General features: G+C 44.7%; 1 protein-coding gene across 7 annotated transcripts in view; it reads right to left on the bottom strand.

Moving 5' to 3' along the window:
- Positions 1 to 20,482, bottom strand: part of nid2a (nidogen 2a (osteonidogen)) — a 127,645-nt gene that overhangs the window by 30,520 nt on the left and 76,643 nt on the right. For 3 of the 7 annotated variants that reach the window (XM_060829167.1, XM_060829163.1, XM_060829164.1), the window contains 4 exons: positions 20,148 to 20,387; positions 18,721 to 18,960; positions 15,864 to 16,106; positions 8,027 to 8,272 (listed from right to left, as the gene is read on the bottom strand). In XM_060829167.1, the coding sequence (XP_060685150.1) occupies positions 8,027 to 8,272; positions 15,864 to 16,106; positions 18,721 to 18,960; positions 20,148 to 20,387 (969 nt within the window). The remainder of the gene's footprint in view (positions 1 to 8,026; positions 8,273 to 15,863; positions 16,107 to 18,720; positions 18,961 to 20,147; positions 20,388 to 20,482) is intronic. The other 4 variants (XM_060829165.1, XM_060829166.1, XM_060829168.1 and 1 more) reach the window with 4 other exon arrangements.

The raw sequence follows: 20,482 nt of genomic DNA, 5'->3' as shown, positions 1-20,482 counted from the left end.
TTCGTCTTTATTTTGGAATCAGAGATCGGCGGGAGCTGGGCAGAAGTGAAGGCAGAGCGCAAAGCCGGTCGGGAAGGTAAGTGATTGTTATTCGAGTGGGTGTGGTCTAGACCCCAGGTCCTAGAAATTGGGCCACCCTTCCTCCTCCTCTAACCTAAATTAAAAGTCCACAGACTTGCCTCAAAAAGAGGGTCCAAGGAAGTTCCTGTGGGTTGAAGAGTGAGGCTTTAGCTCAGGAGTCTTCGACAAGGAGGTTGAGTAAGTGATTACGCCACAGTTGAAGAGGGTGAAGACATGACTGCCAAGCTGGTTCAGTGTGCTACATGCTTGATGTGGGAGGTCAACGATAAATGGCTGGCTCGTATAAGTGTGGAAGGTTTGTGCACGTTCAGCTACTGACAGAGCATTTTGCAGCACTGATGAAAGAACTCGAGGACCTTAGGCTCATCCGAGAGAACGAGATCTTACTGGACAAGACCTTCAGCGAGGTTATTACACCAATTGTACCAGAAGAGAGCAGACGATGAGGAAGGCAGAGAGGAGACAGGTGCAAGAGACCCTGGGGGAAGTACCTGTCAGGAACAAGTTGAATGTTTTGGAAACAGTAGAGACAGATGACACTGCCAGTCCATGAGGCGGCCAGGTCTGTCAATCAAAGGTCGGCGTGGAGACAGAGCGGAAGAGTCGGACATCGCACAGAGCCATGGTAGAGGGGAGTCCATAGTGAGAAGAACTGACCAGGGCTTTTGTGGCAGCAGACGGGACTTAAGGATGGTGTGTTGCCTTCCTGGTGCCAGGGTTAAAGACATCACAGACAGAGTGCAGGAAATCCTCAGAGCAGAAGGGGAATAGTCAGAAGTGGGTGGTACATGTTGGCACAAATGATGTCGGGACGAAGAGGAGGAACATACTACAGCGGGACTTCGGTGAACTAGGAAGAAGGCTGAAAAGCAAGACGTCCAAGGTGGTTATCTCCGGTTTGCTTCCAGTTCCTCGGGCTGGTGAGGCCAGAAACAGGGAGATAATGGACTTGAACGTGTGGCTGGGGAACTGATGCAGGAAGCAAGGATTTAAATTCTTGGATCACTGGGGTGTGTTTTGTAGTGAGCATAAATTGTACAAGAGAGACGGATTGCACCTTAATAGGTTAGGGACCAGCATTCTGGCAGGCAGGTTTGCTACTGCAACACAGCTACGTTTAAACTGAGTAGTGGGGGGGAGGGGACAAACTGGATGTTTAAGAAGGAAATTGGAGGGAACGTTAGAACAAGGAAAGTCAAGAAAGACAACTGTATCAATGAGGCAGAAAACTCAGAAAGGGATCATGCTGTAAGGTTCAGTGAAATAGGAGTTGATGGGAAGGGTGATGGCAGTAACAAATTAAACATACTGTACATGAATGCATGAAGCATTAGAAATAAGATGGATGAGTTTGAGGCTCTTTTGGAAATTGGCGGATACGATATTGTGGGGATAACTGAGACGTGGCTTCAAGTGGACAGGGCCTGGAAAATGAATATTCAAGGCTACACGTGCTATCGTAAGGACAGACTGACGGGCAGAGGGGGTGGGGTGGCCATGTTGGTAAGGGATGATATTCAGTCCCTTGTGTGGGGGGACCAAAATCAGGGGATGTAGAGTCAGTGTGGATACAGCTGAGAAATACTAAGGGTAAAAAGACCCTCTTGGGCGTTATCTACAGGCCCCCAAACAGTAGTCTGGATGTCGGATGTAAGTTAAATCAGGAGCTGAAATTGGCCTGTCGCAAAGATTTTATTACAGTTGTTATGGGGGATTTTAACATGCAGGTAGACTGGGAGAATCAGGATGGTGTTGGACCTCAAGAAAAAGACTTTGTGGTGTGCCTCAGAGATGGATTCTTAGAACAGCTGTTGCTGGAGTCGACCAGGGAGAAGGCAATTCTGGATCTGGTATTGTGCAACGAATCAGAACTGGTCAGGGACCTCGAATTGAAGGAGCCATTGGGAAGTAGTGACCACAATACAATAAGCTTCAATCTGCAATTTGAGAGTGAGAGGGTACAATCGGAAGTGACAATACTTCTGTTGAATAAAGGGAACTATGGAGCTATGAGGGAGGAGCTGGCCAAAGTTCAATGGTGCAATACCTTAGCAGGGATGACAGTGGAGGAACAATGACGGATATTTCTGTATATAATGCAGAAGTTGAGGGATCAGTTCATTCCAAAAAGGAAGAAACATCCTAGGAGGAGGCATGGGTGGCCGTGGCTGATGAGAGAAGTTAAGAAACATATAAAGTTAAAAGAGAAAAAGTATAACATAGTAAAGATAAGTGGGAAAACGGAAGACTGGGAAGTTTTTAAAGAACAACAGAGGATTACTAAGAAGAAACTACGCAGAGAAAAAGTGAGGTACGAAGGTAAACTGGCCAATAATATAAAGGAGCATAGTAAAAGTTTTTTTACGTATGTGAAAGGCAAAAAAATGGTTAAGACTAAAATTGGGCCCTTGAAGACAGAAACAGGAGAATATATTACGGGGAACAAAGAAATGGCAGAAGAATTGAATTGGTACTTCAGATCTGTGTTCACTGGGGAAGACATAAGCAATCTCCCTGAGGTAACAGTGGCTGAAGGACCTGCACTTAAGAGAATTTATATTTGCCAGGAATTGATGTTGGAGAGACTGTTAGGTCTGAAGGTTGATAAGTCCCCGGGGCCTGATGGTCTACATCCCAGGGTACTGAAGGAAATGGCTCAAGAAATCGTGGATGCGTTGGTGGTTATTTTCCAGAGTTCGATAGATTCGAGATCAGTTCCTGCGGATTGGAGGGTGGCTAATGTTGTACCACTTTTTAAGAAAGGTGGGAGAGAGAAAGCAGGAAATTATAGACCAGTTAGTCTGACCTCAGTGGTGGGAAAGATGCTGGAGTCTATTATAAAGGATGAAATTACGACACATGTGGATAGCAGTAACAGGATAGGTCAGAGTTAGCATGGATTTATGAAGGGGAAATCATGCTAGACTGATCTTCTGGAATTTTTTGAGGATGTAACTCTGAAGATGCATGAGGGAGATCCAGTAGATGTAGTGTACCTGGATTTTCAGGAAGCTTTTGATAAAGTCCCACTTGGAGGTTAGTGAGCAAATTTAGGGCGCGTGGTATTGGGGACAAAGTACTAACTTGGATTGAAAGTTGGTTGGCTGAAAGGAAACAAAGAGTAGTGATAAACGGCTCCATTTCGGAATGGGAGGCAGTGACCAGTGGGGTACCATAGGGATCAGTACTGCGACCGCAGCTTTTTACAATATATGTTAATGATATAGAAGATGGTATTAATAATAACATTAGCAAATTTGCTGATGATACTAAGCTGGGTGGCAGGGTGAAATGTGATGTGGATGTTAGGAGATTACAGGGTCACTTGGACAAGTTAGATGAGTGGTCAGATGCACGGCAGATGTAGTTTAATGTGGATAAATGTATGGTTATCCACTTTGGTGGCAAGAACAGGAAGGCAGATTACTACCTAAATGGAATCAATTTAGGTAAAGGGGTAGTACAAAGAGATCTAGGTATTCTTGTACACCAGTCAATGAAGGTAAGCATGCAGGTACAGCAAATCGTGAAGAAGGCTAATAGCATGCTGGTCTTCATAACAAGAGGGATTGAGTATAGAAGCAAAGACGTTCTTCCGCAGCTGTACAGGGCCCTGGTGAGACCACACCTGGAGTACCATGTGCAGTGCTGGTCTCCAAGTTTGAGGAAAGACATTCTGGCTATTGAGGGATTGCAGCGTAGGTTCACGAGGTCAATTCCTGGAATGGTGGGATTACCTTACACTGAAGGACTGGAGCGACTTTGCTTGTATACCCTTGAGTTTAGAAAACTGAGAGGTGATCTGATTGAGACATATAAGATTATTAAAGGATTGGACACTCTGGAGGCAGGAAACATGTTTCCGCTGATGGACGAGTGCTGAACCAGAGGACACAGCTTAAAAATATGGGGAGGACCATTTAGGATAGAGATGAGGAGAAACTTCTTCACCCAGAAAGTGGCGGCTGTGTGGAATGCTCTGCCCCAGAGGGCAGTGGAGTCCCAGTCTTTGGATTCATTTAAGAAAGAGTTGGATAGAGCTCTCAATGATTGTGGAATCAAGGGTTAAAGGGATAAGGCAGGATCGGGATACTGATTAAGGATGATCAGCCATGATCATATTGAATGGTGGTGCAGGCTCGAATGGCAGAATGTGTTGCTGGTTAAAGCACAGCAGGTCAGGCAGCATCCAAGGAACAGGAAATTCGATGTTTCGGGCCAGAGCCCTTCATCAGGAATGAGGAGAGTGTGCCAGGCAGGCTAAGATAAAAGGTAGGGAGGAGGGACTTGGGGGAGGGGCGATCGAGATGTGATAGGTGGAAGGAGGTCAAGGTGAGGGTGATAGGCCTGAGTGGGGTGGGGGCGGAGAGGTCAGGAAGAAGATTGCAGGTTAGGAGGGCGAGGGAATCGGCTGAGACAAGGTGGGGGGAGGGGAAATGAGGAAACTGGAGAAATCTGAGTTCATCCCTTGTGGTTGGAGGGTTCCCAGGCGGAAGATGAGGCGCTCTTCCTCCAACCGTCGTGTTGTTATGTTCTGGCGATGGAGGAGTCCAAGGACCTGCATGTCCTCGGTGGAGTGGGAGGGAGAGTTAAAGTGTTGAGCCACGGGGTGGTTGGGTTGGTTGGTCCAGGCGTCCCAGAGGTGTTCCCTGAAGCGTTCCGCAAGTAGGCGACCCGTCTCCCCAATAAAGAGGAGGCCACATCGGGTGCAGCGGATGCAATAGATGATGTGTGTGGAGGTGCAGGTGAATTTGTGGCGGATATGGACGGATCCCTTGGGGTCTTGTAGAGAAGTAAGGGAGGAGGTGTGGGCGCAAGTTTTGCATTTCCTGCGGTTGCAGGGGAAGGTGCCGGGAGTGGAGGTTGGGTTGGTGGGGGGTGTGGACCTGACGAGGGAGTCACGAAGGGAGTGGTCTTTGCGGAACGCTGATAGGGGAGGGGAGGGAAATATATCTCTGGTGGTGGGGTCCGTTTGGAGGTGGTGGAAATGACGGCGGATGATACGCTGTATACGGAGGTTGGTGGGGTGGTAAGTGAGAACCAGTGGGGTTCTGTCTTGGTGGTGGTTGGAGGGGCGGGGCTCAAGGGCGGAGGAGCGGTAAGTGGAGGAGATGCGGTGGAGGGTATCGTCGATCATGTCTACGGGGAATCTGCGGTCCTTGAAGAAGGAGGCCATCTGGGCTGTACGGCAAACACCTCTGGGACGCCCGGACCAACCAAAACACCTCTGAGACGCCCGGACCAACCAACACCACCTCTGGGACGCCCGGACCAACCAACCCAACCATCCCGTGGCTCAACACTTTAACTCTCCCTCCCACTCCACCAAGGACATGCAGGTCCTTGGACTCCTCCATCGCCAGAACATAACAACACGACGGTTGGAGGAAGAGCGCCTCATCTTCTGCCTGGGAACCCTCCAACCACAAGGGATGAACTCAGATTTCTCCAGTTTCCTCATTTCCCCTCCCCCCACCTTGTCTCAGTCGATTTCCTCGAACTCAGCACCACCCTCCTAACCTGCAATCTTCTTCCTGACCTCTCCGCCCCCACCCCACTCCGGCCTATCACCCTCACCTTGACCTCCTTCCACCTATCACATCTCCATCACCACCCCCCCAAGTCCCTCCTCCCTACCTTTTATCTTAGCCTGCCTGGCACACTCTCCTCATTCCTGATGAAGGGCTTTGGCCCGAAACGTCGAATTTCCTGTTCCTTGGATGCTGCCTGACCTGCTGTGCTTTAACCAGCAACACATTTTCAGCTCTGATCTCCAGCATCTGCAGACCTCACTTTTTACTCGAAGGGCAGAATGGCCTATTCCTGCACCTATTGTCTATTATCTATTATAATCTGGGTGTCGCCACTCTGTAGGAAAGACATTTTTTCTAAGGCAAATACATTTTAACATAGCTCAGTGATAATCTTAATTCAGTCTTGCAAATGTTTTCAACTCTAACATAATAGCAATACTGTACTCGCCAGAAATCAAGTTTTCAATCTATTATATAGTTTATTGCAGAAAGTACCAAGTATAACTGGCAAATGTTCTTTTATAAAGAGTATTTTAAGGAACTGTTATAAAATCAATATCTTATGGAAGCAATATTTTAAACATGGTTGTGTCAAATATAACAGGGAAAAAAAAATGTGAGATCAGATGATAGTTGACAGATCTTTTGTAATAGCTCCAGTTTGAGTCTCCATACCTAAAAAATAGACATGTTTACATTTAAGTGGAAGCAATAAGATTCAAGAAATTGGACCCAGGAATAAGGAGGCTGTTGTAGGAAGACGTAGAGTAAAATAGACCTAATTCTTCTGTAGCTTAGAATAGTGACCAGCATCTCACTGAAACATATAAAATTCTTCCAAGTGCTGATGGGTAGATAGTCAGGGGTTATTTCCCCAGACTGGAAAGTTTAGAAATAGGCTCAAACCATTAGTTAAGTAAGGATTTGGCTTGTAAAGACTTCAGAAGAAGAGAAATCTCTTTACCTAGAGGACGGTAGATGCTCAGTTGATTAGCTTGTCCTAGGTTGAGATCAACATTACGTTTAATCACTAACAGAAAGAAGAATAATGGAAAAGAGTAGGAAAATGGAGGCCATCTAGAAGTTTAGCCATTGAATGATTGGAGCAGTTCCTCAAAGTGATACTACTTCAATTTCTTACGTTCTTGCAATAGTTGTAACAGGCTTTTTTTGTTCAAAAGCGTTCATTTCTATTTTCAATTCATCTGTTATCTTTCTGACTTCTTTCATTTTAATCTGTTATTCCTACATCTAGAATGCTGTCCATTTATTTATGAATCTTAGAGCAAAAATATTTCAATACAATATTTTGATAAGTTGCAAATTAATTCGGTTTTGCGCTTTTGATTATAGTGTTTGCCAGTACAAACGATTCCAAGATAACCATCTTTTATGAGTTAAACCTAGCTGTTTCTTCAAGCTCCAAGTTAGACTCACAAAAAACCTGACATTGCTTTGAACTCTCAGTTTTGATAGAGTGTGGGTTATTTTCCTTTGTTAAAATTGTCATGCCTCACTTGGGTAGGACACTGGAAATAAGGTTCTGCTATTCCCAGAATGATCACCAAAATTTTATAAAGTAAGCAGAACTCCCCAGTTTTAAACCCAGGGTGACAGAAAGTGTGGATGAAATTTCTGTACTTAACAATAATTACTATTTATTACAAATAAATAAATTCTAGCTACAGATAAACACAATGTTATTTAACTCCAGCAGTTAAAATTCTAATCCCCTCTTTATAAAACTTTGTGTGTACACACATATCGACAAACATTGGTGCTGTGGGCGGTGGGAATGACTGAGAAGGCAATTCAGTTGTTTCTATCCACGGGCTTCACTGAGATTATCCTTCTGCTTGCTAGGACTTGCTGCTCCATGGTGAATCTTCTCTGAGTATTTTTAATTTCTTTGCACAGAACAACTGGTTCAAAACATTTGACGTCTCTGACTTATTGGTTAAAGGAAACATTTACAGCAATTGGTAAGGAAAATACCCTACCTTTCTTCAGGCTTTTTTTACTGAGACAAGGATATCACTTCCCGTTCTGGAGGTCCTAAGGCTCTTGGCGATCTCATTCACACCAACATGCTGTTCAGCTACTTGGCAGGCAGAGGGTCTTTGTTATCTTGACTGGTCACCACCCCACTGACTAATACAATACTTGTTCCCAGCCAAATCTTGTTTTGTACAAACCCCCAGTGCCAGATTGTTGTTTGTTCAACTAGTGGAGGAAGTTTAATTGCAGACAGAATAAACAGCACTTACAGTAAGTGCTGCCAGCTTGCTTTTAAAACGTTCAATGCCTTCCACAATCTTTGGTATTTATAAGTCTTTTTTTTCCTCATTTCTTTCCATAATCAAAAATGCATAAAAATATAAAGGTCAAGTCTTTCCAAAACACTGACTGACCTGGCTGTCCACACTGTGGTTGACCAGATCCAGGAGGTGTCCTGGTCCCAGGAATTTCCTGTCCCCTTTCATCCACACACCAACAGTATCCTGTACTGCCATGGCACTGCAGAGGCTTGAAGTTCCCCTGCTCATCGCACTCAGGGATATAGGCTCCAATTAGAGGCTGTGATCCACGCAGGTTCAGCTCTGCTTGCAGTCTGTCTCGATGCTGTTCACAAATAGTCTTTGGGCCTTCCACAGGCTCTATTCAACAAAAAAAAATGTCCTAATGAAACATAAGAATAAATGTCTCAAATTGATTCTTGCATCATCATTTCATCTATTTTTTACCCATCAGAGATCGGCGGGAGCTGGGCAGAAGTGAAGGCAGAGCGCAAAGCCGGTCGGGAAGATAAGTGATTGTTATTCGAGTGGGCATGGTCTAGACCCCAGGTCCTAGAAGTTGGGCCTCCCTCCCTCTTCCTCTAACCTAAATTAAAAGTCCACAGACTTGCCCCAAAAAGAGGGTCCAAGGAAGTTCCTGTGGATTGAAGAGTGAGGCTTTAGCTCAGGAGTCTTTGACAAGGAGGGTGAGTAAGTGATTACGCCACAGTTGAAGAAGGTGAAGGCATGACTGCCAAGCTGGTTCAGTGTGCTACGTGCTTGATGTGGGAGGTCAACGACTCTGGTGTGTCTGGCTCATATAAGTGTGGAAAGTTTGTGCACGTTCAGCTACTGACAGAGCATATTGCAGCACTGATGAAAGAACTCGAGGACCTTAGGCTCATTCAAGAGAACGAGATCTTTCTGGACAAGACCTTCAGTGAGGTTATTACACCAATTGTACCAGAAGAGAGTAGAAGAGAGCAGACGATGAGGAAGGCAGAGAGGAGACAGGTGCAAGAGACCCTGGGGGAAGTACCTGTCAGGAACAAGTTGAATCTTTTGGAAACAGTAGAGACAGATGACACTGCCAGTCCGCGAGGCGGTCAGGTCTGTCAATCAAAGGTCGGCATGGAGACAGAGCAGAAGAGTCGGACATCGCACAGAGCCGTCGTAGTAGGGGAGTCCATAGTGAGAGGAACTGATCAGGGTTTTTGTGGCAGCAGACGGGACTTAAGGATGGTGTGTTGCCTTCCTGGTGCCAAGGTTAAAGACATCACAGACAGAGTGCAGGAAATCCTCAAAGCAGAAGGGGAATAGCTAGAAATGGGTGGTACACGTTGGCACAAATGATGTCGGGAAGAAGAGGAGGAACATACTACAGCGGGACTTCGGTGAACTAGGAAGAAGGCTGAAAAGCAAGACGTCCAAGGTGGTTATCTCCGGTTTGCTTCCAGTTCCTCGGGCTGGTGAGGCCAGAAACAGGGAGATAATGGACTTGAACGTGTGGCTGGGGAACTGGTGAGGAAGCAAGGATTTAAATTCTTGGATCACTGGGGTGTGTTTTGTAGTGAGCATAAATTGTACAAGAGAGACGGTTTGCACCTTAATAGGTTAGGGACCAGCATTCTGGCAGGCAGGTTTGCTACTGCAACACCGCTACGTTTAAACTGAGTAGTGGGGGGGGGGGGGGGAGAGGACAAACTGGATATTTAAGAAGGAAATTGGAGGGAACGTTAGAACAAGGGAAGTCAAGAAAGACAACTGTATCAATGAGGCAGAAAACTCAGGGATCATGCTGTAAGGTTCAGTGAAATAGGAGTTGATGGGAAGGGTGATGGCAGTAACAAATTAAACACACTGTACATGAATGCATGAAGCATTAGAAATAAGATGGATGAGTTTGAGGCTCTTTTGGAAATTGGCAGATACGATATTGTGGGGATAACTGAGACGTGGCTTCAAGTGGACAGGGCCTGGAAAATGAATATTCAAGGCTACACGTGCTATGGTAAAGGACAGACTGACGGGCAGAGGGGGTGGGGTGGCCATGTTGGTAAGGGATGATATTCAGTCCCTTGTGTGGGGGGACCAAAATCAGGGGATGTAGAGTCAGTGTGGATACAGCTGAGAAATACTAAGGGTAAAAAGACCCTCTTGGGCGTTATCTACAGGCCCCCAAACAGTAGTCTGGATGTCGGATGTAAGATAAATCAGGAGCTGAAGTTGGCCTGTCGCAAAGATTTTATTACAGTTGTTATGGGGGATTTCAACATGCAGGTAGACTGGGAGAATCAGGGTGGTATTGGACCTCAAGAAAGAGACTTGTGGAGTGCCTCAGAGATGGATTCTTAGAACAGCTGGTGCTGGAGCCGACCAGGGAGAAGGCAATTCTGGATCTGGTATCGTGCAACGAATCAGAATTAGTCAGGGACCTCGAATTGAAGGAGCCATTGGGAAGTAGTGACCACAATACAATAAGCTTCAATCTGCAATTTGAGAGTGAGAGGGTACAATCAAAAGTGACAATATTTCTGTTGAATAGAGGGAACTATGGAGCTATGAGGGAGGAGCTGGCCAAAGTTCAATGGTGCAATACCGTAGCAGGGATGACAGTAGAGGAACAATGGTGGATATTTCTATACATAATGCAGAAGTTGAGGGATCAGTTCATTCCAAAAAGGAAGAAATATCCTAGGAGGAGGCATGGGTGGTGTGGCTGACAAGGGAAGTAAAGAAACATATAAAGTTAAAAGAGAAAAAGTATAACATAGTAAAGATAATTGGGAAAACGGAGGACTGGGAAGCTTTTAAAGAACAACAGAGGATTACTAAGAAGGGAGTACGCAGAGAAAAAATGAGGTCCGAAGATAAACTGGCCAATAATATAAAGGAGGATAGTAAAAGTTTTTTTACGTATGTGAAAGGCAAAAAAATGGTTAAGACTAAAATTGGGCCCTTGAAGACAGAAACAGGGGAATATATTACGGGGAACATAGAAATAGCAGAAGAATTGAATTGGTACTTCAGATCTGTGTTCACTGGGGAAGACACAAGCAATCTCCCTGAGGTAACAGTGGCTGAAGAACCTTCACTTAAGAGAATTTATATTTGCCAGGAATTGATGTTGGAGAGACTGTTAGGTCTGAAGGTTGATAAGTCACCGGGGCCTGATGGTCTACATCCCAGAGTATTGAAGGAAGTGGCACAAGAAATCGTGGATGCGTTGGTGATTAGTTTTCAGAGTTCGATAGATTCGGGATCAGTTCCTGTGGATTGGAGGGTGGCTAATGTTGTACCACTTTTTAAGAAAGGTGGGAGAGAGAAAGCAAAGAGTAAAAAATGAGGTCTGCAGATGCTGGAGATCACAGCTGCAAATGTGTTGCTGGTCAAAGCACAGCAGGTTAGGCAGCATCTCAGGAATAGAGAATTCGACGTTTTGAGCATAAGCCCTTCATCAGGAATAAGAGAGAGAGCCAAGCAGGCTGAGATAAAAGGTAGGGAGGAGGGACTAGGGGGAGGGGCGATGGAGGTGGGATAGGTGGAAGGAGGTCAAGGTGAGGGTGATAGGCCGGAGTGGGGTGGGGGCGGAGAGGTCAGGAAGAGGATTGCAGGTTAGGAGGACGGTGCTGAGTTGAGGGAACCGACTGAGACAAGTATCAGTTCCGCAAGGACCACTCCCTTCGTGACTCCCTTGTCAGATCCACACCCCCCACCAACCCAACCTCCACCCCCGGCACCTTCCCCTGCAACCGCAGGAAATGTAAAACTTGCGCCCACACCTCCACACTCACTTCCCTCCAAGGCCCCAAGGGATCCTTCCATATCCGCCACAAGTTCACCTGTACCTCCACACACATCATCTATTGCATCCGCTGCACCCGATGTGGCCTCCTCTATATTGGTGAGACAGGCCGCTTACTTGCGGAACGCTTCAGAGAACACCTCTGGGCCACCCGAACCAACCAACCCAATCACCCCGTGGCTCAACACTTTAACTCCCCCTCCCACTCCACCGAGGATATGCAGGTCCTTGGACTCCTCCACCGGCAGAACACAACTACACGACGGCTGGAGGAGGAGCGCCTCATCTTCCGCCTGGGAACCCACCAACCACAAGGTATGAATTCAGATTTCTCCAGCTTCCTCATTTCCCCTCCCCCCACCTTGTCTCAGTCGGTTCCCTCAACTCAGCACCGCCCTCCTAACCTGCAATCCTCTTCCTGACCTCTCCGCCCCCACCCCACTCCGGCCTATCACCCTCACCTTGACCTCCTTCCACCTATCCCACCTCCATCGCCCCTCCCCCTAGTCCCTCCTCCCTACCTTTTATCTCAGCCTGCTTGGCTCTCTCTCTTATTCCTGATGAAGGGCTTATGCTCGAAACGTCGAATTCTCTATTCCTGAGATGCTGCCTAACCTGCTGTGCTTTGACCAGCAACACATTTGCAGCGGGAGAGAGAAAGCAGGAAATTATAGACCAGTTAGTCTGACCTCAGTGGTGGGGAAGATGCTGGAGTCTATTATAAAGGATGAAATTAAGACACACCTGGATAGTAGTAACAGGATAGGTCAGAGTCAGCATAGATTTATGAAGGGGAAATCATGCTCGACTGATCTTCTGGAATTTTTTGAGGATGTAACTCTGAAGATGCATGAGGGAGATCCATTAGATGTAGTGTACCTGGACTTTCAGAAAGCTTTTGATAAAGTCCCACATAGGAGGTTAGTGAGCAAAATTAGGGTGCATGGTATTGGGGGCAAAGTACTAACTTGGATTGAAAGTCGGTTGGCTGATAGGAAACAAAGAGTAGTGATAAACGGCTCCATTTCGGAATGGCAGGCAGTGACCAGTGGGATACCGTAGGGATCAGTACTGCGACCGCAGCTTTTTACAATATATGTAAATGATATAGAAGATGGTATTAATAATAACATTAGCAAATTTGCTGATGATACTAAGCAGGGTGGCAGGGTGAAATGTGATGAGGATGTTAGGAGATTACAGGGTGACCTGGACAAGTTAGATGAGTGGTCAGATGCATGGCAGATGCAGTTTAAGGTGGATAAATGTATGATTATCCACTTTGGTGGCAAGAACAGGAAGGCAGATTATACTTAAATGGAATCAATTTCAGTAAAGGGGCAGGACAGAGAAATCTGGGTGTTTTTGTATACCGGTCAATGAAGGTAAGCATGCAGGTACAGCAGATAGTGAAGAAGGCTAATAGCATGCTGGCCTTCATATCAAGAGGGATTGAGTATAGAAGCAAAGAGGTTCTTATGCAGCTGTACAGGGCCTTGGTGAGACCACACCTGGAGTAGTGTGTGCAGTTCTGGTCTCCAAATTTGAGGAAAGACATTCTGGCTATTGAGGGATTGCAGCGTAGGTTCACGAGGTCAATTCCTGGAATGGCGGGATTACCTTAGACTGAAAGACTGGAGCAACTGGGCTTGTATACCCTTGAGTTTAGAAGACTGAGAGGGGATATGTTTGAGACATATAAGATTATTAAAGGATTGGACACTCTGGAGGCAGGAAACATGTTCCCGCTGATGGATGAGTGCCAAACCAGAGGACACAGCTTAAAAATATGGGGTAGACCATTTAGGATAGAGATGAGGAGAAACCCCTTCACCCAGAGAGTGATGGCTGTGTGGAATGTTCTGCCCCAGAACGGCAGTGGAGGCCCAGTCTTTGGATTCATTTAAGAAAGAGTTAGATAGAGCTCTCAGGGATTGTGGAATCAAGGGTTAATGGGATAAGGCAGGAACAGGATACTGATTAAGGATGATCAGCCATGATCATATTGAATGGTGGTGCAGGCTTGAAGGGCAGAATGGCCTATTCCTGCACCTATTGTCTATTATCTATGATCCATTATAATCTGGGTGTTGCCACTCTGTAGGAAAGACATTTTTTCTAAGGCAAATACATTTTAACATAGCTCAGTGATGCTCTTAATTCAGTATTGCAAATGTTTTCAACTCTAACATAATAGCAATACTGTACTCACCAGAAATCAAGTTTTCAATCATTTATATAGTTTATTGCAGAAAGAACCAAGTGTAACTGGCAAACGTTCTTTTATAAAGAGTATTTTAAGGAACTGTTATAAAATCAATATCTTATGGAAGCAAAATTTTAAACATGGTTGTGTCAAATATAACAGGGAAGAAAAATGTGAGATCCGTTGATTGTTGACAGATCTTTTAGATAATAGCTCCAGTTTGAGTCTCCATACCTAAAAAAAAAAGACATGTTTACATTTAAGTGGAAGCAATGAAGATTCAAGAAATTGGACCCAGGAATAAGGAGGCTGCTGTAGGAAGGGGTAGAGTAAGATAGACCTAATTCCTCCATAGCTTAGAATAGTGAGCAGCATCTCACTGAAACATATAATTCTTCCAAGTGCTGATGGGTAGATAGTGAGGGGTATTTCCCCAGACTGGAAAGTATAGAATTAGGGTCAAACCATTAGTTAATTAAGGATTTGGCTTGTAAAGCCTTCAGAAGAAGAGAAATCTCTTTACCTAGAGGACGGTAGATGCTCAGTTGATTAGCTTGTCCTAGGTTGAGATCAACATTACGTTTAATCACTAACAGAAAGAAGAATAATGGAAAAGAGTAGGAAAATGGAGGCCATCTAGAAGTTCAGCCATTGAATGATAGGAGCAGTTACTCAAAGTGATACTACTTCAATTTCTTATGTTCGTACAATGGTTGTAACAGGCTTTTTTTGTTCAAAAGCGTTCATTTCTAATTTTCAATTCATCTGTTATCTTTCTGACTTCTTTCATTTTAATCTGTTATTCCTACATCTAGAATGCTGTCCATTTATTTATGAATCTTAGAGCAAAAATATTTCAATACAATATTTTGATAAGTTGCAAATTAATTCGGTTTTGCGCTTTTGATTATAGTGTTTGCCAGTACAAACGATTCCAAGATAACCATCTTTTATGAGTTAAACCTAGCTGTTTCTTCAAGCTCTAAGTTAGACTCACAAAAAACCTGACATTGCTTTGAACTCTCAGTTTTGATAGAGTGTGGGTTATTTTCCTTTCTTAAAATTGTCATGCCTCACTTGGGTAGGACACTGGAAATAAGGTTCTACTATTCCCAGAATGATCACCAAAATTTTATAAAGTAAGCAGAACTCCCCAGTTTTAAACCCAGGGTGACAGAAAGCGTGGGTGACATTTCTGTACTTAACAATAATTACTATTTATTACAAATAAATAAATTCTAGCTACAGATAAACACAATGTTATTTAACTCCAGCAGTTAAAATTCTAATCCCCTCTTTATAAAACTTTGTGTGTACACACATATCGACAAACATTGGTGATGTGGGCGGTGGGAATGACTGAGAAGGCAATTCAGTTGTTTCTATCCACGGGCTTCACTGAGAGTATCCTTCTGCTTGCTAGGACTTGCTGCTCCATGGTGAATCTTCTCCGAGTATTTTTAATTTCTTTGCACAGAACAACTGGTTCAAAACATTTGACGTCTCTGACTTATTGGTTTAAAGGAAACATTTACAGCAATTGGTAAGGAAAATACCCTGACTTTCTTCAGGCTTTTTTTACTGAGACAAGGATATCACTTCCCGTTCTGGAGGTCCTAAGGCTCTTGGCGATCTCATTCACACCAACATGCTGTTCAGCTACTTGGCAGGCAGAGGGTCTTTGTTATCTTGACTGGTCACCACCCCACTGACTAATACAATACTTGTTCCCAGCCAAATCTTGTTTTGTACAAACCCCCAGTGCCAGATTGTTGTTTTTTCAACTAGTGGAGGAAGTTTAGTTGTAGACAACATTACAGTAAGTGCTGACAACTTCCTTTTGAAACATGCAATGCCTTCCCAAATCCTTGGTTTTTACAAGTATTTTTTCCCCCATTTCAGTCCATAATCAAAAATGCATAAAAATAAAAAGGTCAAGTCTTTCCAAAACACTGACTGACCTGGCTGCCCACACTGTGGTTGACTAGCTCCAGGGGGTGTCCTTGTCCCAGGAATTTCCTGTCCCCTTTCATCCACACACCAGCAGTATCCTGTACTGCCATGGCACTGCAGAGGCCTGAAGTTCCCCTGCTCATCACACTCAGGGATATGGATTCCAAGGAAGTGTGATCCATGCTGATTCACCTCTGCTTGTAGCCTCTCCCGATGCTGTTCACAAGCAGTCTTTGGCCGTTCAATGGATTCTAAACAAACAAACTTGTAAATTAAGTGAATAGAATCCTTTTCTGTTCATAAAGACAACTGGTGCATGCTGGACATTCCCATAGCTGTCTGAGTGCAACTGACTGCCTCCTGAACCTGTGGGAAACTTGTGATGGAGAGAATCCTCACTACCTGACTCACTAGTTTGAGGGAGAACAAGATAAATTGGTGGCTCTTGAGGACAGAGTCAGTGACATCCTGGATGGGTTGAGGACTGGGAAATGCCAGACAAGTCCGCAGTAGCTCCCTGAAATGATCTAACGATGAAGAAACTAAAAGGCAGCGCTAACCCTGAGGGTTACTGAGATGAGATTACAACTCAGTCCTTGTGAGCACCAGTCCTTCTCCAGCAGCTGGCCTTGATATGATACAATGACTCAGGACATTCTTAATTGTCTTCTGCACTGGCTGTCACTGATTTGCAGATAGCTCCTCCTAAGCCTGAGATCCTGTTCTGTGAATGAGTGCCTCTCTCCTGTGGTGGCTCTTGTCTTGCTGCTCCTTCCTACGGAGATGTGTGCGAGTCACTGGCTGCTGCTGCTGTTAATACGGATGAAGTTCCCTCTGCTGTCTGCTGTGTAATTCTTTTGCAGTAGCAAGACCACAGGGAAAATTGATGAGTTGACATCTACCATGCTGCTCACATCATTGAGGACAGTAAGGGAAAGTACATAGTCTGGTAAAGAGGTGATTTACTTCTGATATTTTTTCCTTTTGCACGATAGGACCACGTGAGAAGCTGATGCTGGTGCCCTGCTTTTGCTGAGTTTAGATTAGATTCCCTACAGTGTGCAAACAGGCCCTTCGGCACAACCAGTCCACACCGACCCTCCGAAGAGCAACCCACCCAGACCCATTTCCCCTCTGACTAATGCACCTAACACGATGGGCAATTTAGCATGGCCAATTCACCTGACCTGCACATCTTTGGACTGTGGGAAGAAAGTTGAAAAATGTGGTGCTGGAAAAACACAGCAGGTCAGGCAGCATCCGAGCTGCAGGAGAATCGACGTTTCGGGCATAAATCCTTCTTCAGGAATGAGGCTGATGTGCCAAGCGGGCTGAGATAAAAGGTAGGAGGGTGGGAATTTGTGGGAGGGGCGTTGGGAATACGATAGGTGGAAGGAGGTGAGGGTGCGGGTGATAGGCCGGAGAGGGGATGGGGGCGGAGAGGTTGGGAAGAAGATTGTAGGTCAAGAGGGCGGTGCTGAATCCGAGGGGTGGGACTGAGATAAGGTGGGGGGAGGGGAAATGAGGAAGCTGGAGAAATCTACATTCATCCTGTGTGGTTGGAGGGTTCCTAGGCAGAAGTATTCCCAGCACCCCTCCCCCAAATTCCCTCCCCCCTACCTTTTATCTCAGTCCGCTTGGCACACCAGTCTCATTCCTGAAGAAGGGCTGATGCCCGAAACATCGATTCTCCTGCTCCTCGGATACTGCCTGGCCTGCTGTGTTTTTCCAGCACCACATTTTTCAACTCTGGTACTCCAGCATCTGCAGTCCTCACTTTTCACTGTGGGAAGAAACCGGAGCACCCGGAGGAAACCCACGCAGACACAGGGAGGATGTACAAACTCCACACAGACAGTTGCCAAAGGCTGGAATGAAACCTGGGACTCTGGTGCTGTGAGGCTGCAGCGTTAGCCACTGAGCCACCGTGCCGCGAGTTGCACACAGTGGTCAACATGGAGGCACCTCCTGCAGTTACAGCAGTTCTAGTGAAGGAAAAGAGCTTTGTAAAGGTATCAGTAGAGGTAGCAAAAAGCTGTATACTCATCCAAACTAGAGGCTGAGGAGCAAAGTCCCCAGGTACCCTCTTGGTTTCTACAGTCGAGTTTCTGAAGCATCAGGTATCTCAATTAGACAGATGTTAACGGAGAAAGTGAAGTTAATTCTGTTGAGTAGTGTAATAATGAGATGCAAGTGTATGCAGATAGGTTTCTCGCCATCTGGTGTGAGAGAATCATCTCGTCACCTAAGATGGGAGCATTTGACTGTGAAAAGTTATCTTGATGGAAAGAATCCAACTTTAGGACTTTTGTTTGATTAATTAATCATACTTGCTACTATTCACACCATCTCAAAGCAGACAATCGCGACGTTTGGATGGAGGTTAATATGGTCAGACTTTTCCTTTTGCCATATTTACAGCATATTGTCAAGTAGTAATGAGAGGTATCATGTGCACACTGGGAGAAAGTAAGGACCACAAATGTTGGGAATCAGAGTCAAAAAGTGTGGGGCTGGAAAAGCACAGCCGGTCAGGAAGCATCTGAGGACGCTTCCAGCATCAGGTTTTCATCAGGAATCCTGATGAAGAGCTTATGCTCAAAACATCGACTCTCCTGCTCCTCGGATGCTGCCTGATTGGCTGTGCTTTTCCAGCCCCACACTTTTTGATCATGTGCACACAGGAGGTGGCACATGGTACCTTAGCTGGTAACATAAAATCTGATCCACATCACACTGTGGATCTTCAAATTCTGGTTAGATGAACAAACCTACTGTAATGTCTTTAAACTCCATGGTTTCACTACAATACTGGTCATTTTTGAAAGTATTGACTTTCAAAAGGTTATGAAAGTGTTGACTGACCTGGGTGTCCACACTGTGGTTGACTAGTTCCAGGTGGTGTCCTTGTCCCAGGAACTTCCTGTCCCCTTTCATCCACACACCAGCAGTAGCCTGTACTGCCATGGCACTGCAGAGGCTTGAAGTTCCCCTCCTCATCACACTCAGGGATATGGACCCCCACCTGTAATCCACGCAGGTTCAGCTCTGCTTGCAGTCTCTCTCGATACTGTTCACAGGCAGTCCTTGGGCGATCAATGCGTTCTAATCAAGCAAAAAGATTCTTATTTTGCAGTAATTTTTTTTTAGTCAAAGTAAAATTCATGCAAATTGGGTCAAGGAATGTCTTTCGTTGTCACTGTCAGTCTGTTTATTGCAGAGTTATTTTTCCTGGACTGGAATTGGAAGAGTGTGTTTGTGTAGAGGTATTTTACTGAAATGTTATAGATAATTGATGTCGTATGATTTTTAGTTCTTAAACATGTAACTAAAGAAAATAAGTCAGATCCTCAACAAGGAGACAGTGAGAATGAGAGCAAGAGAGAAGAACAATTTTCTACATCCAAATGTAGAAAAACAAAGACAGACAAAAATGTATTACAGTACTAAATACGGACTTTCCTCTTTGTTTTTCTGTTATTTCTTGGTGGATCTGATTCAATTTAAGTTGTTTCTTCATAAATGTATTGTGCATTTCATATATTCCAGAATCTTGGGGGGAAAATGATTTACTGTTTCAGTATGACTGCAAAATCTGAGAAAATTGTTCATGAATTTTGGGAGAACAAACTACAAGTGGATCATCAATAAAACAAGAGGTCGTTAGAAATTAAGAATATAAGGCATACTGAGAAGTAGCTGAGTACAGAAGAAAGATGGGGGCTGTAATCAGAAAAGACAAATAGACCTTTAAGATGGAAACTAAAACAGTCAATTGTTTTGTACTATCATAGTTAGAGTTCAACATCGAACAGCAATGACAAACACTGCACGTACAAAGGTGTCTATATTAGATGCTTCCATGATAACCAGCTTCACTGAGATACACCCAGCTGCTTATCAGAACTTAAAATTTGAGTCATTTACAGCATTAGAGTCGTTTATAGCACAGAAATGATTTATTTAGCTCATCACATTCATGACAGCTTTCCATTGCTCAATCTAGTCAGTTCCTGCTTGATCCCCCTAGCTCTGGAGGTTTCCTTCTGTAATGTGTCCTTTCATTCTCTTTTTGAAATCAGTAATTGTTTCTTCACGGGGAATCGGTGATGACACTATAAAAGAACTTCATTGGCTGCTACATACTTTCAGCAGGTTCAATGGTCATGAAAATCATTATTAAATGTACAAGTCTTACCATATTCAGGAAATTACATTAAAGATGCATTGAACTCCTCATTTTATTTTGATGAAATGCTGGTAACTTCGCTGAATTACAAACACTGACTGACCTGGCTGTCCACACTGTGGCTGTTCAGGTCCAGGTGGTGTTCTCGTCCCAGGAACTTCCTGTCCCCTTTCATCCACACACCAGCAGTAGCCTGTACTGCCATGGCACTGCAGAGGCTTGAAGTTCCCTACTTCATCGCACTCAGGGATATGGACCCCCACCTGTGATCCACGCAGATTCAGCTCTGCTTGTAGTCTTTCTCGGTACTGTTCACAAGCAGTCCTTGGGCGATCAATGTGTTCTAATCAAAGAAAAGGATTCATATTTTGTAATTGTTATTTTAAAATCATAGAAAAATTAATGCAAATTGGGTCATGGATGTCTGTCCTTGTCAAT

The sequence above is a fragment of the Hemiscyllium ocellatum genome, chromosome 8 (genome assembly GCF_020745735.1).
Source record: "Hemiscyllium ocellatum isolate sHemOce1 chromosome 8, sHemOce1.pat.X.cur, whole genome shotgun sequence".
NCBI classification, from domain to species: Eukaryota; Metazoa; Chordata; class Chondrichthyes; order Orectolobiformes; family Hemiscylliidae; genus Hemiscyllium; species Hemiscyllium ocellatum.
The sequence above is the reverse complement of the archived record's forward strand: the minus strand, read 5'-3'. Positions and strand labels throughout refer to the sequence as shown.